Source organism: Varroa destructor, unplaced genomic scaffold (genome assembly GCF_002443255.2).
Source record: "Varroa destructor unplaced genomic scaffold, Vdes_3.0 BEIS01000003.1, whole genome shotgun sequence".
In the NCBI taxonomy this organism is placed as follows: domain Eukaryota; kingdom Metazoa; phylum Arthropoda; class Arachnida; order Mesostigmata; family Varroidae; genus Varroa; species Varroa destructor.
This window is the reverse complement of record NW_019211456.1, coordinates 19,673,682-19,694,439: the sequence shown is the minus strand read 5'-3', so window position 1 is coordinate 19,694,439 and position 20,758 is coordinate 19,673,682. Positions and strand designations below refer to the sequence as shown.

Below are 20,758 nucleotides of genomic sequence, written 5' to 3'. Positions count from 1 at the left end.
GAAGACTTCCTACCGAACATATGGAACCACTGATTCTGTCGAAGTGGCACAGAAGGCTCACTTGACTACATCAGCGACAAGCAGTGAAATAAACCAAAGCCGGTAATCAGAGACATCCCTTTTCCTAACTAGATGCCTTTATCTGTCAAGCTGTTGACAATAGCATCTAAACTAGCTCTCTTGCGTGCTCGCTTTAAGATTCATGGCTGTCAGAAACGTCCGACCGTTTCCACTTGACAATTGGACCATCAGCAGTTGTTGCACTACGAACATATTGCCGATTTCGACTTACCTGGCTGTGTGGAGGAAAGTTTAGCTAGAGACAGAGTATGATAAAAGCAAAAAAGGGTACTTACTATCCGAGGTCGAATCGACAGAAAATAGACATAACACAGGAAAACAGAGTAATGTGCATTTTAATGGCAGTTAATTTGCCTAATGAGTTTAGTAGAGGAAAGAAAGGCTCTGTGCCAGAAATAAGATGGCCCGCTCTTGAGGATTTTCGATCGATCAACAATTCCTTTTGTGATAAAAAAATTCATTTCGTTAAATTCTTGGCCTTCTCGACAGTCGATGATGACACAATCACCCAACCAACGCTTTTATTTCAGTTGTGTTATTCTACGATGGTAGGTACAAGTGTGAGATCACTTCTCAGATGGACAAGACTGTAATAGTTATTTTTGAGTAGTTGATTAGTACTACAGTGATGTACTGCGTATATTTAAAGACGTTCTATTTATTTTCGGTTTTTCTTTTTAAGACTGGGCCGCCGCCGCTGCCGCCGTTTACATCCGTCTACATATCTCTGCATTAGAGCGATGAAGGCCCAAATCGTGCTCTACGACTTTTCCTTGTCATGAGACAATTATTCATAGATATATACCGAATCAACCGGCTCTTAAAGCGTCAATATACACACCGCTGTCCTATCGCCGGCAGCTATTGTTGCCCTGAGACAGCACATATCTCTGAGGAAAAGTCCTTCGATTTTCCAAGGGCAAGTTGTGCAGTGTAGGAAACGATCGTTGTTGCCCGCTTATCTGTTTGCCGCCTAAAATTGCCTAGTACCGACCTAAACAGAATACGCTTCGAATCGAGCAAGTCAAGCTTACGTCCGATTATGTGATGGCAGGTCAAAACCGATCGACCTACCGAGAGGTATAAAAGCCGATACACGTACGGTGGATTAATGAATTATATAAATGTCGAGTTTTGCTTGACACATTAGAGCACAATTACTCCTATTCTGATGTTGAAAGAATCAATAATATCGGCTCACGTTAGCCTTAGAGTAACAGATTTTGCACAGAAATGCTATTCGCAGGGGGACAGGTATCGTTGGCCGTGAAGTGATATTATATATTAACGTATAGCGATCTCAACTGAACGCTATCTTAGATAATGCAGATTATAGCGGAGACACTTTGTATCGAGAAGTCTCAAGCTTGAGGGAAAGTAGAGAATGCCAACCGCCCGTATCGCTAGGCATAAAACCAATGGCTTCACAATTACGAACGAGAACGCTCCAAATCATGGAGGCAATTGATTACTTAACGGACTAAGCACCATTTGTAATCTTGCACCAGTTAGTCCTGCCGTCAGCGGACACGGCTGCAAGGCTCGTATGTTAGACGAATTCAGGATACGTTGCGTGTCCTATGCAGCTCGTAGCTCGAGCGGGTACAGCTCATGGCTACCATAGTGGTAAGAAGTCGAAAATGAGTGCAGAACCGAACACTGGCCAAGGATTTTTTCATACGTTTGTTTGAGCCTTCAACGATAGAAGTCAGACCTGTTATCTCTACTTGATGACGCTTGATCATGAAGCCATACAGATAAGGCTAAACAAAGAATGCCTATCTCGTAGTCTTTTTGCAATCTGTGTATGGTACTAATTCCTGATGCCTTCCTGGCACATACTTTAAAGCGCTAGTGCAAACACCGGCTATCCTCGAAAGGCAACATAATGTAAAGAAAAATTTGATCTAAAATGTTCTGCTCTTCACAACGCACTAGCAAGGTCCTATCGGGGCCATTTAATGTCACATCTTCAAGCACAGACAATCTAACACTGCGCTTGGTCCTGCTTGAACGTGCTTAGCGTAATGTGTGCTTCTGATAAGCCACTACGCGTTCGGCTACGGGTGTCTATACATACTCGCGTGGTGCTTCTTCAAAGGGTCCGTCTCAAAAATGTTCAATGTGCTCCCGCCATGCGCTGAAACAGCGAATTTCGTCCGCTTTTTGTTATGAACGGCAAAATGCTGCTTATTTCGTCGTGACCATCTCAGACGTTTAGAAATAGAAAAAAAAGGGGAGATTTCGATTCACTTAGTAGACTGTTGGAAATGCTGGTCTTTTATCGCCGCATGAACTGCCAGCCAGATTCGCCTCGATCCATAGTAGAGGTCATTGGTCTCTGCTATCCGCAGCCAGCTGCTATGAAATCTGATTTGCGGAAAAGGTTGAATTTAAAGCTTGTTCTGTCGTACTGAAAGCTAGAATATCTCGTGTGTTTACTTAGCAGCTTCATGCTAAAAGTAACGTTCTCTGCAAACCTATAGTAAATCTCTCAGCAACATTATTTAGTGCGGACGTATACAGTCTACCATTGTGTACAACTGCTAGCCACTACGTTCCAGATCCGAGAAACCTCGTTGAAGGCGCGCTCACACCAACAAACGCTTTATCTGTACGTTGATCAACGGATGTGACGAGTAGGCTAAAGCCAAAACTATTTTCGATACATCGATAATATATCATGAGCAAACAGAATCTTCGTCAAAATTTTGAGTCGGGTTTAATGGCCGCGATAATTGTTCATTATTTACGTTTTTATGGTCTCCCAATACACTGCCTTATCGAAATATGTAGTTACTGAGCAAATAACGAGACACAATTGCAACAAAGTTTTTCTACGAGAGTCCCGAGCTGTTAGCTATCCTCTGTGTATCGAACAGCCACCACGTATGTGACGGGACGCTTGCACGATATCATCCTATCTCTGCAATTGTGCACATATGTAGATACTGCACCAGACAGACCTGGTCGCGCCTGACGCCTACCGTACCGAACAACGTTCACACTTTGACGTCATCTGATATATTAAGGACAAAAACCGACCCAGCCTTCGTTTAGCAATCAATATTATTGAACGCACTCACTCTTCTCAGAGAAATAGATGTTGTTCGTAGTTCATTAATCTTCATGCAGCAGCAGCAAGAAAGGTGAGCTTTCTATCTAACAGATAAATTGTAGCTTGTAGATGTCAACGTTCTCGTGTGTAACCGGCCGTACGAATATGCGCTTGCTTGCAAGTGGTGGAATGGCGCGAAAATGAGGAAAAGACGGTTAGAAACGACGATGAATTAGAGCTTCAGCGGCGGCCAATCTGTAAAATGGTTTCAGCTGATCCCCGTAAAATGCGCCATTAGATTGGTGGGCATTAATTCTTAGAGTGGGGCATTGAGTTTGACCGATTCTTGGATAATGTATAATGTGATAGTAGAACAGTGCATAATAATAATAATAATAATAAACGGCAATCCACTGTAAAGCGAGCCTTTCTTTCGCCAGTAGGAATATCAAAAGTGGAAGATGCCGTTTCAGTCTTCTATCTTCGTCTTCTATCGACCGTATGTATATATCCTCTACCTGTTCCTCTAAAAGTTTCTGTTATATTGTTTTTGATGGCTCCGATTGAGTCGGGAATAACACAAAGTCATACCGTAGGTGTGTCGTTTTTCTTGCTGCTTCTAGCTCCTATTAAATAGTAGATAAAGGGAACTCATTGAGATAGTCATAAATAGTTGAGGGATGTTGTGCCGAACTTCTGTTAAACTTATGGCACATTAATCTGGACATAATTAAAACCCATGTGTGCAAATAACTTCCGCTATGCACACCCACTGTTTGGGTGTCGTTGATGGGACTTGAAGCGGCTACCTCTGCTAGCCCATTTTTGTGCCATCCGGTATACAGCAGTTATTTGATTACGCGATAAATAAAGGGCCTTTGATGCCGCGAACACAACATATTCCCGCTGCATATTGACTCAGTCAAAGGTACCCAACTATGCAGACATATCCTATTCGCATGCAGCCTAGACCATCGTTACACGTGATCAACGAAGACTGCAATGGCAAATACATCATAACAAATCTAATGAAATTTAGTGAATAGGATTTGTTGCACTATGTTGACCTTTCCCTATGTGCGTGGAAGCCTCCTGAATCAGCTGCACAGTAGACACGACGATTTTTACCGGTGTCATAATATTCATGTACTTCTATCAGCTTTTACGACACTGTTAAACACTGTCTAGCGAATTCTATGGTCGCTTCTCGAACTGTCAATGTGGAACAGGGAGGACTAGCCCGTATAACTCACCCCTTGCACTATAGATCAGATATATATATATCCAGGAATAGCAGAAAAGTCAGTCAAGCATCGGTTAACGGCAGGATGAACTTAGTCTGCTCAGACGCTCTTAAAGTCTTACATTTGACGTAAAAGTTTAGTAGTCTTGAGATACGCAAATATATTACAGAGTCGGGATCGTTATGGGTATTTATAAGGTGATATTGGGATGCCTAGCTATCCCATGTACCTTAGAGTTGTTATGAATAAATGTATCGTGGTATTAAACTGTGAATGTAAACCAAATATTTCGTTATTTAAATCAACGGACCGGGCAACGTAACGCTCAACAACGCTGTTAGCATGCTATTCCTCTACGCAGCAAGCTGCCTTTCGCTGCCTTTTCCGTTGCGAGACCCTTCATTTCACCCCTTGTAATCGATGAGCTATCTACGTGGCAAACATAAACCATAGGTTTTTAAACAAGTGTAAGGTGGGGGCCTTTTGAGTTTATATTGCGATGGGACTATGATCCATCGCTAAAACTCTCCTCGCGCCTATATGTTTCTTGCAAGCTTGATCGGCAAAAGTTTGATCTCTTATACTCTACGTACTAGGTGAAACGACACTACCGAACGAAATCATGATAATATTATCATAGTAAATAACAACAATAGGTGTCTGGCTTAATGGTAAATACTGTCTTATGTATTGCAGCTGCGTCACCGAGAAAAAACAGGCGACGCTATTCCAATCATTATACCAACGCGATAAGTCTTCCTCCGACAAGTTTTCCCCGACATAAACGGGTGTTTCCAGCGGTCCTTGGTTTCTTGCGGCTTTCTGGCCCGGCTCTCTGGCCGGCTCTTGGTATTCCCCTCTCATATCGGGCGCCGTAGACCGGCCCATTTTGTTCTTTCTATTTTGGTTATAATTACAGTAGTCCAAATACGAGGCGTATATGTAAACTGCCTGATTCACAGGACCGGTATTCGATCATTTTCACGGAGTCCTTATTCGATACTAACGAATGGGGTTGATACATGTCATCAACATAATGATAGCTGAATAATCCTACAAGATCAGTTTATCTTGATCAAAATGTGGAGAAGATTGGGGGAAATGGTCGTTTTTTATGCGACAAGAAGACAGATTGCTAGTTATTTTCGTCGATGTTTATATGACACAGTTGAGGGGACATACGATTATATATGTCCTATCTACAGTAATTGTAATATTGTACAGGAATATTACGTAATCATTTTATCCATTGGTCATCTTCTGTTTATGTTACAGAAACGCAAACATTGTACCTAGAACTGAATGAATATGCATACTTTTCTCCATCGGTCGTTCGAAGTTAATCTGTTTTCTTCGTCAGTATCTGCTTAGTTTGAGTCTAAGTTCGCGGTGTACTTTGGCTATATAGTAGTACGCGATCCTAGCAAAAAAGCAGTACAAGCTTGAAAATAAAAAATCTGGATTTCTATCCAGATCCGACAATCCAACGACTTTCTACGGACAACAAAATACTAAACAAAACAATCCCTTGCTGGCTGTAATCCATGCTTACTTTGATTATTATACTCTATTCGTCGGTGTTTGTGTGGTATTTATTATATTCGTTCCGTTTCAGCGGATACAAGCAATGTAGTCTGAAGCGTGAGAATGATTTTGTCTCGCGTGCTCTTCCAAGTACGTTTGCCCGAGCTGTGTAGAAAGTAGCTCAATGCGACTATAAAAGCACGAATATTAGGGATTATGCCGTTGTGAAGAGGTCAATGATATAGTTATATATGTCTGAGCATACGATCCCATAGAATTGACATTCAGACCGTTTTTGTTATAGAAAGTGTCAATTTGTAAAAGCTTGAGGTCCGTGAGCGATGCTGGCGGACGTCATTGCCATCAGCGCGCAGAAGTCGCATAGACATTCCCCTCTGTCGGGCTATCCTTTTCCCTCTTTTTCTGTTTTTCTGAAAAATTTTCAGGCTATTACGTACGGCAACAACACAATAAATAGTGTAATTTTATCAGCAAGAAATGGGAATTTAGATTCAGCCAACATTGGGTGACTGACACACGACAGACAACGAATGATCGCACACACATAATTGGCCAGTAGATAGATGGTACCTGCGAAAAACACAGTTCCCGCAATGAACGAAGATGACTGCTGTGGTTGTTGTTGTTTAGTAGGGTTTCCCTATTTCTATGACTGCTTCCGCCGCTACTTTTTCCGTTGCCGATATCGTCGTAATTTATACTGCCGTTCTTAGATAGCTCGCTTCGTGTCGTTACTCTTTGATCATTATATATGTTGTTGCTTTATAGCGATAAGGAAAAGTTTTTTCGCTGCCATTGAAATTTAGTGTTGGTGAGTGTTGTTTGGAGTAGATAACAGAGTACAAATTGCGCATGCAAAACTTGGCATCGGGGAAAACTAAAAAGATGATGTTGATTTATAATGATGTTACCGGTTTTTCAGCATAGGGCTATGGAGTGCTATAGAGCGATACCTTCACCAGTCATATGGGAAAAATGTGTTTGCTTTTTTGTTGCGCTATACGTTCAGAATCTTCATCAATTACGTTATAGACACAAATGCCCAATTTGGGCTTGGTATAATTTTTCGTTTGGACCGTTGCTGTCTGTTATACAATATATGGAGAATATGAGGCCTTTTTAGGGCGTAACACTTCAGCGTTGATCAGCATAATTAAAACTAAATTGATTTCAAGATAGTAATAAAGTCGTATGTCACGAAGGAGCTTTTATTTCGGCCGTACACATCGCTCTGAATTGGTTTTGTAACTTGTGCACATTAAATAGGCTAATAAAATCGGTAAGGGTTTACGGGTCACTAGCGAAACCCTGCAGGCGTTCAAATTTGCTGTGATACTTACACGTAAATATATGTTACTATGAATACTATTACGTAAATATATGAAGATGAAAATTGCTAGCCCTCTACAGAGCACTTCAAATAGAACTGTGACGTCCAGCAAACAGGCCTTTTTTTACGGCCTGATATTTTCGTACTCTATACCGACGACACGGCCTGAATTCAAAGAAACTGCAGAAACCACGATCGCCCTTTACGACAGGCGGCAATTTGATTTATCTGTTCTAAAAAAGGTAAATGTAGTGAACAACAGGCGGAGAAACAGCCAGCCACGCTATACGTCCTTCTAGAGCCTTGACATATCGTGCGTACCTGTCTTACATTTAGAATCGATGCGTCACATTATACTTTACGAGCTGTCATACCGCAAATCTAATATCAACAACGGTGTTCTAAACTAATAGGTAGCGTAGCGTTCTGCTTATTTGCTAGACCCGTTCTATATCAAACGATCAGACGACACCTTAAGGGTGGATGATCGTAACATGTAAACACATACTATCTATTCGATAAATTCGCGAAATACATGAAAAACGTAGAGAAACGTTGCTAAACATGAACATGACCCTCGATCACAGCTGTCAGTTCAGTACGACGTCGTCTTCTGTCATAGGTTACACAATAGAAAAACTATACTGTCAAAGTGGTAATAGCTAACTTGAAATCAGTTAGCTTGCGTACGCTATGAAAATTGGCGGTGTTGGATTATTAAAATATCAAGCTACCACGGAGCCACGACAAATTTTCTGCAGTAGGCGATAATATGGTTGAATCTCCTGTCTGTAAATTTAAATTCTAAACGGCGCGCAGCGACATCGCCTTTATACCAGAACCACTCACTCTACGCACTTAATAGCGTACTGCGCACTCAAACACACGTGGAGACTTTTACATAGAGGAACTTTTATGAGGTGGAAAGTACGCCCTTCAATGAACTCATATTTTTGACGATCGATACGGATATTTTTTTCTTCGAAATTATAAAATATTTTCCTTCAAGGCGTGAAGAATTGAATTTGGTTAGGCTTATCACCCATACTCCTGAACATTCAGTAGCCATTTAACTGCATGCGATATTTTTCAGTGCCTGTTTGATAACGGCCTAAAATAGGCTTTTTTTTCTTCTAACAGGCTCGATCCCTAGTCTTTCGTGTGCATTATCATGATGCTATAGTAATGTTAATTAAAGACTGATGCTAAAGCGAAGGATATTAAACCTTCATGAATTAATGCATCGATTAGTAGGACATTAAGATTGAATGAAGTTCGATTTTCAACGTCTTAATCGTTTCCACTAAAGCACCTAAACCACCCTCTTTAATAAGCATCAGGAAACTAACCGTCCAAGATACGTGGTGCCCACGTGTTCGCAAAGGGAACAAAGAGTGAGCGTTACCGCTTGCCAGGTTTAGTTTATTCGCTTCAAAACAAGGGCGATTTCCACTTGATCAACAAAGCACGCCTCAGACGGCCACAAGAAACGTATGGCAGGAACTTCTTAATCAAAATACGGCCCATTTGACCCAGAGGGCTCCTATTCTCTTCGATGCCACGAGAAAGCGGTGCCGCACCTTTGTACACGGCGGGATGTCCTAGAGCATCATTCTAGTTTCGGTCAATGCAAACATTTTGAAACAGATGCTGAAGTCCACAAATAGATCGACGAATGGACCGCTCCCTAAGGGACAAGGTTTTTTTTACATAAAGTCCGATATGTAAAGCGGGCGAAAGTTATGAGGAGTGAAAAATACTACCTTGACCAACATGTGTAACTTGGTGAGAATATACAATAAATTAAAATAGCTAAAAAAACATTGGAAACGTTCTACTCCACCGAATAATCGACTCGCAGATAAAAAATCTTTCCGATCAGGTATATAATAGATTATTTTTTTATACTTAGGTCATTACCTTATAAACTGACTCTGAAGCTTATCTCTTCTTCTCTCTTATATGTTTCGAGCTTCGACAATCTCCAGTGACTTGAAGGATCCTCCTACAGGCTGCTTATACATATTATTACCCCAAATGCTACTCCAACCTTGTTTTTGGGTGTCCGTCTACTGTTAGATCTAGGACTATGAGACACGTCTGCGATTTTTTTTGACGCGGCTGAAACTCCTCGAACTCTACTAGATATGAATATATTCAGTATGAAAGAACCTTCGAATAAATGATATTATGCGCAGATTCTACGGTTTGTAACAGAGCGTTCACTGACACAGTGGCGGAGGTGATACATATATATCGTACTACGAGTGTAATTATTAGAGATCAAGCTGACTATATTGAATAAATATTACCTTGCCACTCGTTGTTTAGTAACACTGTATTGTCAAACTATCTGTAATTTATCTGGCAATATAATAAACATATTTCTAATGTCTTAGCTAAACAAGTTCAACTTTCCATGAAGTTCATTAATATAAATTGAGTGAGGCTGTTTCAATTCTCTCCTCTCGAAACAGGTACTGGCTGTATCCATCTAACTTTTTAGTGTTTTAAGAGCCCTCTGACTTACCTTGTGTGCAGTAAAGGTATATTCGGTTCAGACGGATATCATCATATCTGGAAATGGCCTATATACTCCATAGACGCAAATATTTTCAAACAGCAGTGTCGCAAAGATAATAATATCCACTGTAGGATTTGAGGCAAATAGAAGACCGCTTGACCCTGCCCATAGTTAACTATGTTTTCGTTAAATTGACATGCGCTTGGTAACAAATAAGAACTTTAAGCATACTACAAGCTGCAGCGAAAACACAACTGACACTTTTTAAACAAACACATCACCAAAAATAAAATTTGGGTAGAACAAATATTGTTTTCCGGTTAGAAAGGGATACCCGTTTAGGTCGAACTAAAGGTAATCAGTACGTAAAGTGACCTTTCTTGTAGCGACGAAGTACGTAAAGCCGGCCTTTCTTGTAGCCCCAGGCGTCACTCTTGGACTTGAGCTTCAGATCCGTTGGCGAACAGTTTCGGCTGAGAAGGCCTTGGAATGAGCTGTGCGGACCTTGTTGTCTATGTTAGTTTCCTGCTGACTGAAAAACTTTGTCCAGTGAGCTCAAAAATAAACATCCTACCTGCAGTGTTTTTATTCCTCATCCATCGATTACGATGAGGAGAAAAAGTTGTAAGCGTTACCCGACCGACACGATAGGTCATATTCTAACTGTCATTTTACAAACAGTCGAACTATGTCCGGTTTCTATGAGACCTTTCAAAATCACCAACTGATGTCGTTTGTACCTTTATTCTGAAATTGTTACGTCTGCTAAATATTTTTTTTTTAGTTTAAATTCAATTTTGGTGTACGGTGGTGGAACTAACGGTGTACTTATCTGGGCCAGAAAGAAATCCGCTAGGGAATTTCGGTGTATAAGCTGGACTGTGTGTGAACTTCAAGCTGTTTTGAGACCAGGTCCCATGTTAGCGACTTACGCCGTTAGAATAGAAATATTGCCAAAGCATATGAGCTATCTGTATAGAAAGTGAGCGTCTGTATTTGTTCACATTAATTTTGAGCCATTACGGTATCCAGTATCTATTACTTTCTGTCTCCTGACAGTCATACGAGGACATCTCTTTCGCCAAAATGTTTTATAATGCTGCATCAAGAACTCCTACCTTTGTGACGTAAATTCAACGAATCGAGTGTTAATAACGGCATAGGGAAGTATCTCTAGTTCAACAGAGTAACCAAACATGTTAATAATATAATGCTTACGATGGCAAATAGTAGATGGTAATCATATCAACGTAGCCAGGCTTCTTTGAGCTGAATAGACACGAATTTGTCAACACGAAGGGCAAACAAATCACATTGGATTCATTGCTGATTCATCTGCCATACGTCCTAATACTTCCTGTTCGCCTGTTGGCGACAGCGGTCTATGTCTATAGGAGCAAGTTGAACATAAAGAAGTTAGGTAGGAGGTCATTGCTGAGAAAAAATAACTTTTTAGCTCGATCGGAATGAGTCAACCCTGTCAAGTAGATTATATGGTAATGGAACATTCATATGAGTATATCTTATACGCGATCTCTGTTTCTCTATATATAAACAGGTACTATTAAAAATATCACTCTTGCACAGGAAGTACTCTCTTAATATTTATATCGGTTGACTCATCTGCGCATGAATAATGCCATATAATTTCTTGCAAGGGTAGACCATTAAATGTAGGCTAAATATAGGATATGTCTGGAGCGGACTGATATTAGGAGATTGTCGGGGGACCTGTTGAAATAGACGGCCGAGTTACAATCGATGTATCCTGAGGTTTTCTCCGGTATTCTCAGCTTGAACACTGAACCTGAAAATCTGAATATCAGAACAAAACTTACATGAAACTATCCACGTCCAAATGATTGGTATCTTCAAATAGAGTACTCATCTCCCATAAACGTGACGAATCCCATGCTACAAAATGAACATGAATTGAGCTGAAATGAAGCAATCTAGGGGTTAAGAAACAAATCAGTCGATAATATCATCATGGCCGATTTGGCAAGATCTCCAAAACCCAATGTCAAACCGATCATAATCCCTTAATAATAAACCCTTTAAATGCAAGACAGGTGACATAAAGTAGCTACAACTTTGGCTCACATAAAGTCATCTGTTTCTCTTGTTTGCGAATAGATCGTTCGATGACTTCCAGGCAACGTGCAAGCACGTATTTTGCACGAAATGAAAAAGTCAGTGTGTCGTTCAGTTGAAGATCATCCGTGAACATTTTGTGTATTATTTTCGTCGTGCCGTATGCGGAAGTAAAATCGAATCCAATCACAACTTCGAAAAGTTCGGCAAACCGGCACTTTGTCGTAATATCAATACATAGACATGCGCAATGAATACAGACAAATTGCCTATATGTACATGTATATTCGGAACGCATATGTTAACAAATATTGCACACTTATCGACAGTGGACGGCGATTTTGCGAATCTGCACTTTTCACCTGTAGAACGGCGATCGGGCAGTCAATAGCAAGGTTTGCAAGGTCGTTAACTTTATTGGTAATATCGCTTGTTCCCTGATATCGACTTGAGTCATACGCGCTCAGAGGGCACTAGTTGTCCCCTTTGTACCGAAACTTTAAAACGCACAGGATAACACGTCCAAATGCTCTAAACACACTTATATGTAGGATGCAGAAACCTGACTATCCAGTTGAATTCTTTGGTTAGTTCTTTTAAATAGCGTTAAGTAACTATGGTCTGACGAGTTCCGGGGCTTCCATCAATCCACGGCAGCCCTACGTTGAAAAGATAACACTCGACCTATTACGCGAATATATCGTTAGCTAAAGTGGCCAACTTGATCCGCCCTTGCTTCGTGATGGTCAAAGAAAAAGAGCGAAAAACAGGTACCAGAGAAAGAGGCACCTCTACCCATAGCTCCATTAAAAAAGCTCGCGTTGCGCAATCCATGCGGCCCATTATGGCGTGTTTGTTTTGATCGGTACAGGGTGTGTGGATATGCAAACGTGCTACTAGCGTGCATTAACGTCAAAATAAAAATAAGTTGGCAAAGGTAAACCTCGTTTGTTGGTGTCGAAGATACGTTTCTGTGATTTTTAGCATAGTTCATTGAATTGTTCGCTGAGGCAAGCCATAAACTGCGTCAATGTTTTTGGTGGAAAGGGGTGAATGTCCTGTATGGAGGTGCTTTCAAGTAATTATTTTATTTCCTCATTAGCTTTAACTTAGGCACACTGATCAGTCTAGGGTTACATAGATAGAGATTCAACGCGCCTCACATGTGCTTGACACAGATAGGTTCACAGATTAGAGACACATAATCTAATCCAATCTGATATTTCTATGACTCTGTTGAAATTCAATAAAATATGTAAGTTGATCTAATTGTTGGAAGAAACCTTTAACAATGCTACAACCAAAATACAAATAACTAACATGTAAAACATAAAAAAATCCAAAGGGCATTCATCCAATTATGGTTCAATCTAACACTCTATAGATGCGACAGGCAGGCACAGCTTTGAAGGAATTGGTCCCAGCTGTTAAAGGTAAAAATCAATTTTATTTTCAGGTTAGAGCTTCGTGTATAGCAGGCCAGAAACTGTTTTCGATGATGACAGACTCCGCTCCTGGCTTCACAACATATCTATAACCTTACCTTATAATTGCGGTGGATCGTTTGCCTCAGGCAGGGTCGTTGCCTCGAGGTGCACACGTCAACAGGTGACAAGCACCTGTGTCATTGGTCCTGCAGCTACAACAGAAGGACTCGCGAGACCGAAGCAAACTCATGAGCCCGTTCGGACCGGCAAGAGCACAGGTCGTGCTCATGCAGGTTTGGCGGAAATAAGCAACGATAGGGAGACGTAGCTGCACCGAGCAGCGAATAAATATACATTGTGCGCTCGACCGTACACACCTGCTTACCCCTCACAAACTGTACACAAAGCGGAATTTTACTGACTGAATTTGTATAAAAAGTAGGACTTAATACTGTTAATAAATCGACATTCTCAAAGATAAGAGAGTTTCATAGTTCGCGATTTTTGTAGCAAAGGAAGTCCGGTTACGTACGATTCACAAAAAAGATTCACCTGTATAAAATGGTTAGTAAAACATTGACGAGCGCAAACTTAAACAAACGTGTAAGCACCAAATTCTGAGAAAAAACCGACACCTGATGGTGGCCGAAACCTGATCTACTATGAATTCTCGCTGGTTGCTTGCTCACTAGTCGAAATATTGGCCTTTCTATAAAACAGGGTAATTTGTGATGAACGAGTTATGTAATACCCAGTCAAGTGCATATTCTTTGTGTCCGCTTTGTCATTGATGGAGCAGGATAAATGACGTCAGCTAATTCAATGTCGTTCAAGTACCGGACGTAAAAACTGGAAATATTTACGTAGTGATTGAATATAAGACGACGCTATCACAGAAACGTTCCAACGTTTATCTTATAGATCATGAATGTAATAAAGCTATTAGCTGTATCGACGTAGTGGTGAACAGGACAAGTTTGCGTTTGCCAGGCACAATTTACACGCAACTTGTAAACTTCTAAGAGCTAACTTGCGCATTTTTCTCTATCACCTCGTATCGACTATGCGTTTCTGTGTTTACATTTATAGTAAGTTCAGCTAGTAGCTTACGTGCCAAATGTTGCGTGTGAGCAACTGATGCATCGCCTATGGCGAATGTGGAACCCTTTGTGTACTATATGTGGTATAGTATGAGTGGTTTTGCCTTATTGCAAGAAAGGCCATTCAACCTAGAACCTAGATAATAGAACGAGCGCGGTTCGTATTCATCATGCTTACATTTTATTTGCTACAGCACACAAAGTGACGAATATATACAGCTTCTGTTCGTCAACGAGTTCATTGTTACTATTGGTATTGCTGCTATTCTTGGTCCTAGTCGTGAGAACTGATCGCTATACAGGCCAAAATATGCGTAGTTCGAACGAGAAGATCCCGTGTCCTGGGGCTTTCGATGTCCAGATCGCCATTTTCATCTAGAGCGTGCACGATTATTTATTTCTATATGTGAGAGACGTGCGCCTATCTATACCTATGCTTGCGTTTGCATGTGGATGCGGTCATGTGATTGACATCAAAGCTGGCATCTTGGCCCAGTGCAGCTGAGAGACAGCTAAATACTTCACACTTTATAAACTTATGAATCGAAAAAGGCTGCGTGCAGGCTGATGTCACGATATTGCGACGCATTCCATATACGGCCTGTTTGTTGTCTATAGATATAGGTTAGTAAAGCAAATAACTCCCCTAATGGTCAAGCTATCATCTCAAGTTATGTAACAATGAAACTTAATATTGTACGAGCACAAATACGCCTTACAGGTAGAGATCACAAGAAAACGTGAATGAAGTGATCAACATTGTCGATATTGATTGGTTGCTAATTGGGAATAATTTGTAACTGCAATTGACTTAGATTGCGTGTCAGATTCATGTAATCCGTAAGTTGTGGTGACAGTCAGTAATAGGAAGCTGTCGTGCACCATGCTGATGAATATCATGAGACGCATAGGCTGAACAAATTGCGGAAACTAATATTCCAGAACACGCTGGTCACTGGGAAAAGCCGAACCGCATAATTGACTGATAAATTTTCTCACTTGCTTTAGCCGGTCAGACATTGCGTGCTTCAGTGCATCTAACCCATTACCGTACAAAATGTATGCCCATTGCAGTGAGCCGAAATATACCCATTCACTCGATGAGCCCCCGATACAACGATCGGAACTGTTAGTGCTTCTTTTTGCTTTCACCAGGCTGAGCGCTGCGTTCGGCAACTACTTCTTAAGCAGGCGGCGTGCAGTTCTTAGAAAGACTCACAGTTCGTCGTTACCTCGACAAACTAAATGCATCGTCATAGTCAGCGTTGTAGCCACTGGCCTCTATAGCTGCCGCACACAAATTGAGCTCTCCGTGGACAGTCGCTACCGAAACAGGTACGGTGTGTGTTATATAATAAATAGAAACTTCTATCAATGCCCTGCTTCTTACTGTGTAAGCTGGCAAACGCAATCGCCCCTGTGGCATATGGCTGTGGTTGTTGCGACGGGCCACCGTTTGTTGCTATCGCTCGCGCCGCTGCTTGCGCCGCGTCTAGTGAGTGCCGTTGCGGATGAGTCCTCGCTGCTGCTGGTGGACTCCTTCGCCATTCGGAAGCCGCTAGATGGCGCTGGTGGACGAACGACGACGAAATGGAGTCAGAGTGCGCGTAAAGAGGGCGGCAAATATTGTAAACGTCTATCCGTGAAAGGATGCACACCGATGGCTAGTGTACGGTTATAAACAAGCACTGACGATGCCTTAATCGGAGAAGAGGATTAGCGATCATTTGGTGAGAGCAACTAAAAATGAACTGTTCGACACACCTTTGACAGGTTTTCATCTAATCGATTTGTACATGGCTTCAGCTTTGCTCGGCATTATTTCTTGTAACGGCCTGAAGTACAGGAGTTCGAAGATGATATGAGGTAATTGAGAAACTTTAAAAAGTGCAAGCAGTTCATTGTGGGTAATACCCTTTATTGTGTTTGGTTATTCGTACATAAAACTATCGGATTGAACAGTTCAGAAATACGGCCTGAATCGTCCCACTGCATCCAGGACACGACAAACGATAGAAATACAGGAGTTATTAATTATTCTACGTAGTGGCTAGCAGAATGTGTAAGGCACACAGCTTCGATCTAGGTACGATCCGAAGGCGATCCTCTACGGGACGCCGTTTATCACGGATTGTCCTGGATAGTCAAGGATGTCCTTTGAAAGGAGTTGGTGATGTTGAAGGTCAGGCCCGAATACTTGTTACGCTATCAATGACTTTTTTGGTTCGGTACCTGTTTAAGCTGGATGGTAAGTCGACTGAATTTCGACATTTTGCTCATAAAATTTTGTATTGACGGTAGATAGAAATAGGACATCGGTCACATATTTATGGCTGTGTCATGCAACGATCGAAGCTGGCAGAAAAACTTCATTATGCATCAGTTCAACTGTAAAACTAGTATTAAAATATACTATTATGGAATCCCGTCGTACCGCACGTGCCATATTCCAATAGCCAGCACGGGACAATTTATGTGAGGCGGTATAGATAATTCACTTTTGAATTTTATAGGTTCGCCAATAACGTAGGCGAAAGTTCAAATGGTTCGTTGTTCGGGCTGTTCCTTCGGAGGTGTTCCTACAGTGTCAAGGACTCTTTCGACTACTCTATCACAGATCGAATTATATAACCAGGCTCATTCAGGTGCTGAACTTGTCGATTGAGTCAATTTGAAAAGCGAGGACAAGAATATTTTTTGCCATGAGCAATCACAGGTCACACGATTAAATAAACCATATTAAAGTGAGAAATGTGTGTATAGTCCCTGTTCATATTTGCGTCCACAAATCTATCGTCAATGTTGCCCGTTTTTCATAGGATATAGCTTTTCTATGTAATGCTATAGCTATCAAGACGTAGATGCGTTATATATATATGTCATCTAAAATTTACGTGCATGCTCCTACGTCAAAAACACCTTTTCCTTGTCGAGATTAGCTGCCTTTTCTAATCCTACCTTAAAAAATGATTATCTCTAACGAGCAATTTTGCCAGATGCTTGACGGTACGGTAACATTATAAATCGTTGTCCCATTGAAATTTATACTCGTTTGTGTAGCGTTTATGCCGAAGAATATTTTCGAATATTTTCTAAGTTACTGCACGCCCCTATTACTGACACCAACAACGTAAATCATAAGCTGACTTGGTAGTCACATAGGCGCTGTCGCCAATTGACGCATACGCTACGCACGAACTTCAAATTAACGCCTCTTACAGTGCTGGTGGTAGCATTGAATGAGGCTGGAATCGGTGCTGTATTACAGGATGGGTCAGTAACTGATTCAGTGTTCTTGCATACGGAACTACTACAGCCTAATAGATGATTCAATTCATAGATGGTCTACTGTGCCAGACTCACATTGTCAGGTAATCAATGAATTAATTTGTAGTCTGGCCATATGGACGACACTGAAGTGATCCATCGTTAATATGAAGTCTTCGTCAAGGTCGTATTCAGGGCTTTTATTAACGTGTGAGGTTTCACTGGCTTGTGTAGGTATCGGCAATTCTACAGTCACAGTCTTTCGATTGCCTAGGCAAGCGAGTGTTCAACTTCGCTCATTTATGAACCCTTCTTTTTGCGAAGAGACCTAAACCACGCGCAGGTTTAGGCTCCCGCTACCAATGCAGTTTGAATAGGATCTTTATCCTCGAGTCTTTCCTAATTACAGATCGTTTACGTCCGCGTTTATGCTGTAAAAGGCAAGAACTATTCATCAAAGCAACGCCAAGCGTAATGCACGCATGAGTTAGGTATCGTTGTTCGCGCAGTTTATTCAGTCCGATGCGGCGCTAAGCATCGAAAAACTATGCGAAGCGTCGTCACCCGCCCCTATATTAGCGTCCACGTAAAAGCGCGACAAGTGAGATTTCTACTCTTGCTTCCACGGTACCACCTTGGGTCGACTCCTATTCCATTATCGTCACCAATCCGGCCGTGGTTCGACGTTTATCGAGTGTGCGGCGAAGACTCCACGCAAGCACACTATAGTTACGTCTCTGTTTCTACTTTACTGTGACAGTACGCGTCGCTGTTCGCATCACTATCTGTCCTGCAGGCACACATGTTGCCTTCGCCGCACTTGCACGAGATGTTCGCAACTGATGGACCTGCAATGGCCGCTGCAGCTGATAGCTGATGAAAGAATTGACGAAATACGAATATTCAATTCTTCAAAAGCGGGCAAAATAGAGCCTTGGCGATGGCCTACCGACCATGAGGTGTGCTTAAGCGGCTATCGGTCTGCTGTATTATGCCAAAGATTAAACTGTCCTTCCGCGAGCCGAGCGCACCGTCGTTATTGAGCAAAGGGTTTTGCTGCCGAATTAAAGCTCGCCGTTACTTATCAGCATTATACACACCGACACACATATATATGTCGATCCTGCTTGATGCCGTCACTCGAACAGTCAGTGAGCGCAGGAAGCACAACCCGATATACTATTTGAGGCTGGTGGAAAACGTCAATACACATCAGGTCGTACATGAATTTTAAATAACTCTAGTGTTATTGTCAGATAGGCTTGAGATAATAAAAATATATGCTCACCGAGATTTGTAACGTCTGACTTTGGGCGACTGTCACAGTGGGTAAGTGTAACAAATTCTGGGGATTGCAGCCATTTTAGAACTACTATCTGATGACACATAGTGACGTTTCGGTATAAAATACGTCGCGAATCGAGAGCGTCTAGTGGATTTTGTATAGTTTAAGCTATGACAGTGATTTGTTTATGAATACAGATAGAAGAAACAGAATGTATAGCCATCGATAGAAGTTGACCTACCTGCTTGAATCGTTTACTGTGTACGTAATATTAATATGTAAGTTGAGATCCATGTCTGGTTGATGGTCTTGGATTAATGGTTTGCCGCTTTGAACGGGGCAACTTCTGTCTAAATGAGCATCAAAATGTTCGATTCGCTGGTCTACAAGCGTGTTGTAAATACGCATCAGTTGCAGGTATGCACATGTTATGATGAACTATGGGAACGGCTTAGCTATGACAGGCCGAATACCTCAACCCATCAACAATGAGCTCTAGTTACCATAAAGTCTTTTAGGCTGAATTAAACAAAACAAAAAAAAATAGTTTCCTAATTATATTATGAAAGCAGACGCCGATAAGTAATTGACCGGCACTTTCCTCTGGTATAGTGTATTGGTAATTTTGGCAATTAGTATCTCTGTCGTATACGGTTCAATTTTATTTACGAATAGTTTATAATATTGCTGTTGTTATTTACTTCATACACTATATAGTCGATAAAAAAAAAACAAAAAAAAAAAAAGATATGCGTACGGAAACGTCAGACCTTATCAGAATTTTGAAATCGCTATGATGATATTAAGGGTTCCTTTTCATTCAAGCCATATCATTAACTGTATTCTTATATCCGGTACATAATTTTCCAATTGCCGTGAGACAAGAATGGTTATTTTTAGAGGAAATTTTGCTTCAATTCATCAGGAAAACGGCTCGGCTATAGTAGTCTGAAGCTTTTATTTTTTTTTTTATTAGAATATTATAAATGATCATCGAAATCATTTAGCATGTTGATGAGACAGAGGAATCAATTACGATACGTTCCTTTATCTCCCACGTACGACTTCTGTTACGGACAATTGTTCTTGCCACAGGCTGCATTTCTATGCTGTTTTGTATTATATACTTAAGCAGAACTTAGATATAGTAACGTGATGTCATTACTTCCATGACCCTTCACCGAATCAACACTAGACGATACATTCGATACTTTTGGGGCATTTAACCTTTACTACATAAGACAACGAGCGGTTTGAACTTTCGTTTTTCGGTAGGATAAGAAAAAAAAAAAAGTATAGATTTATTTGACTGCAATTTGTGTTTCTGTATATGCCGGAGTCGCTCTCTAGCTTTAAGTTTGTTCCATGTTACATCATAATAATTACGTGTCGGCTAGATTCTAGCCAGCACTTACGTAACTTCGAGCTGGTACCTATGTTTTTTTTGCTCCATAGTTTAATTTATGGTTCAGTTTTGAAAATGTTGAAGTACAATAGCCTCTGAACAATTGTTCGACGGGAATGTGTCACGATGCTCTTTGACGGTAGTCATAGAGGCTGAACTTTTCGTATCTAGAAGTATGCTGACTTACTATCTACTCGTAGCCACTTTCATTATGTTCTATTGAGAGGCGCCATTTGGTAACGTATCGAAAATGTGCTCGCTGTCAGCTCTAGTTGAGATCCACCAGTTCACACTACTCTTATGTTAAATAAACCACGATAATTTCTCAAATCCAATCGGACCATAAAAAGAGGCTTTCTCTATTAGGAGGCGCTTGTTACCTCGAGGCAACACGGAAA

General features: G+C 41.1%; 1 protein-coding gene across 11 annotated transcripts in view; it reads left to right on the top strand.

The window, feature by feature from the left end:
• The window catches only part of LOC111247049 (uncharacterized), an 88,128-nt gene that overhangs the window by 43,529 nt on the left and 23,841 nt on the right, over nucleotides 1-20,758 (top strand). For 4 of the 11 annotated variants that reach the window (XR_015322694.1, XR_015322693.1, XR_015322701.1 and 1 more), the window contains exon 1: nucleotides 16,055-16,651. The exons of 1 other annotated variant lie outside the window; for it this stretch is intronic. Coding sequence is in view for 1 of the 10 variants with exons in the window: in XM_086982237.1 (XP_086838363.1) it covers nucleotides 16,462-16,651 (190 nt within the window). In the remaining 9 variants the exon portion in view is untranslated. Of the gene's footprint in view, nucleotides 1-16,029; nucleotides 16,652-20,758 lie in introns of those variants that run through there. 6 more of the 11 variants (XR_015322704.1, XR_015322703.1, XR_015322696.1 and 3 more) reach the window with 4 other exon arrangements.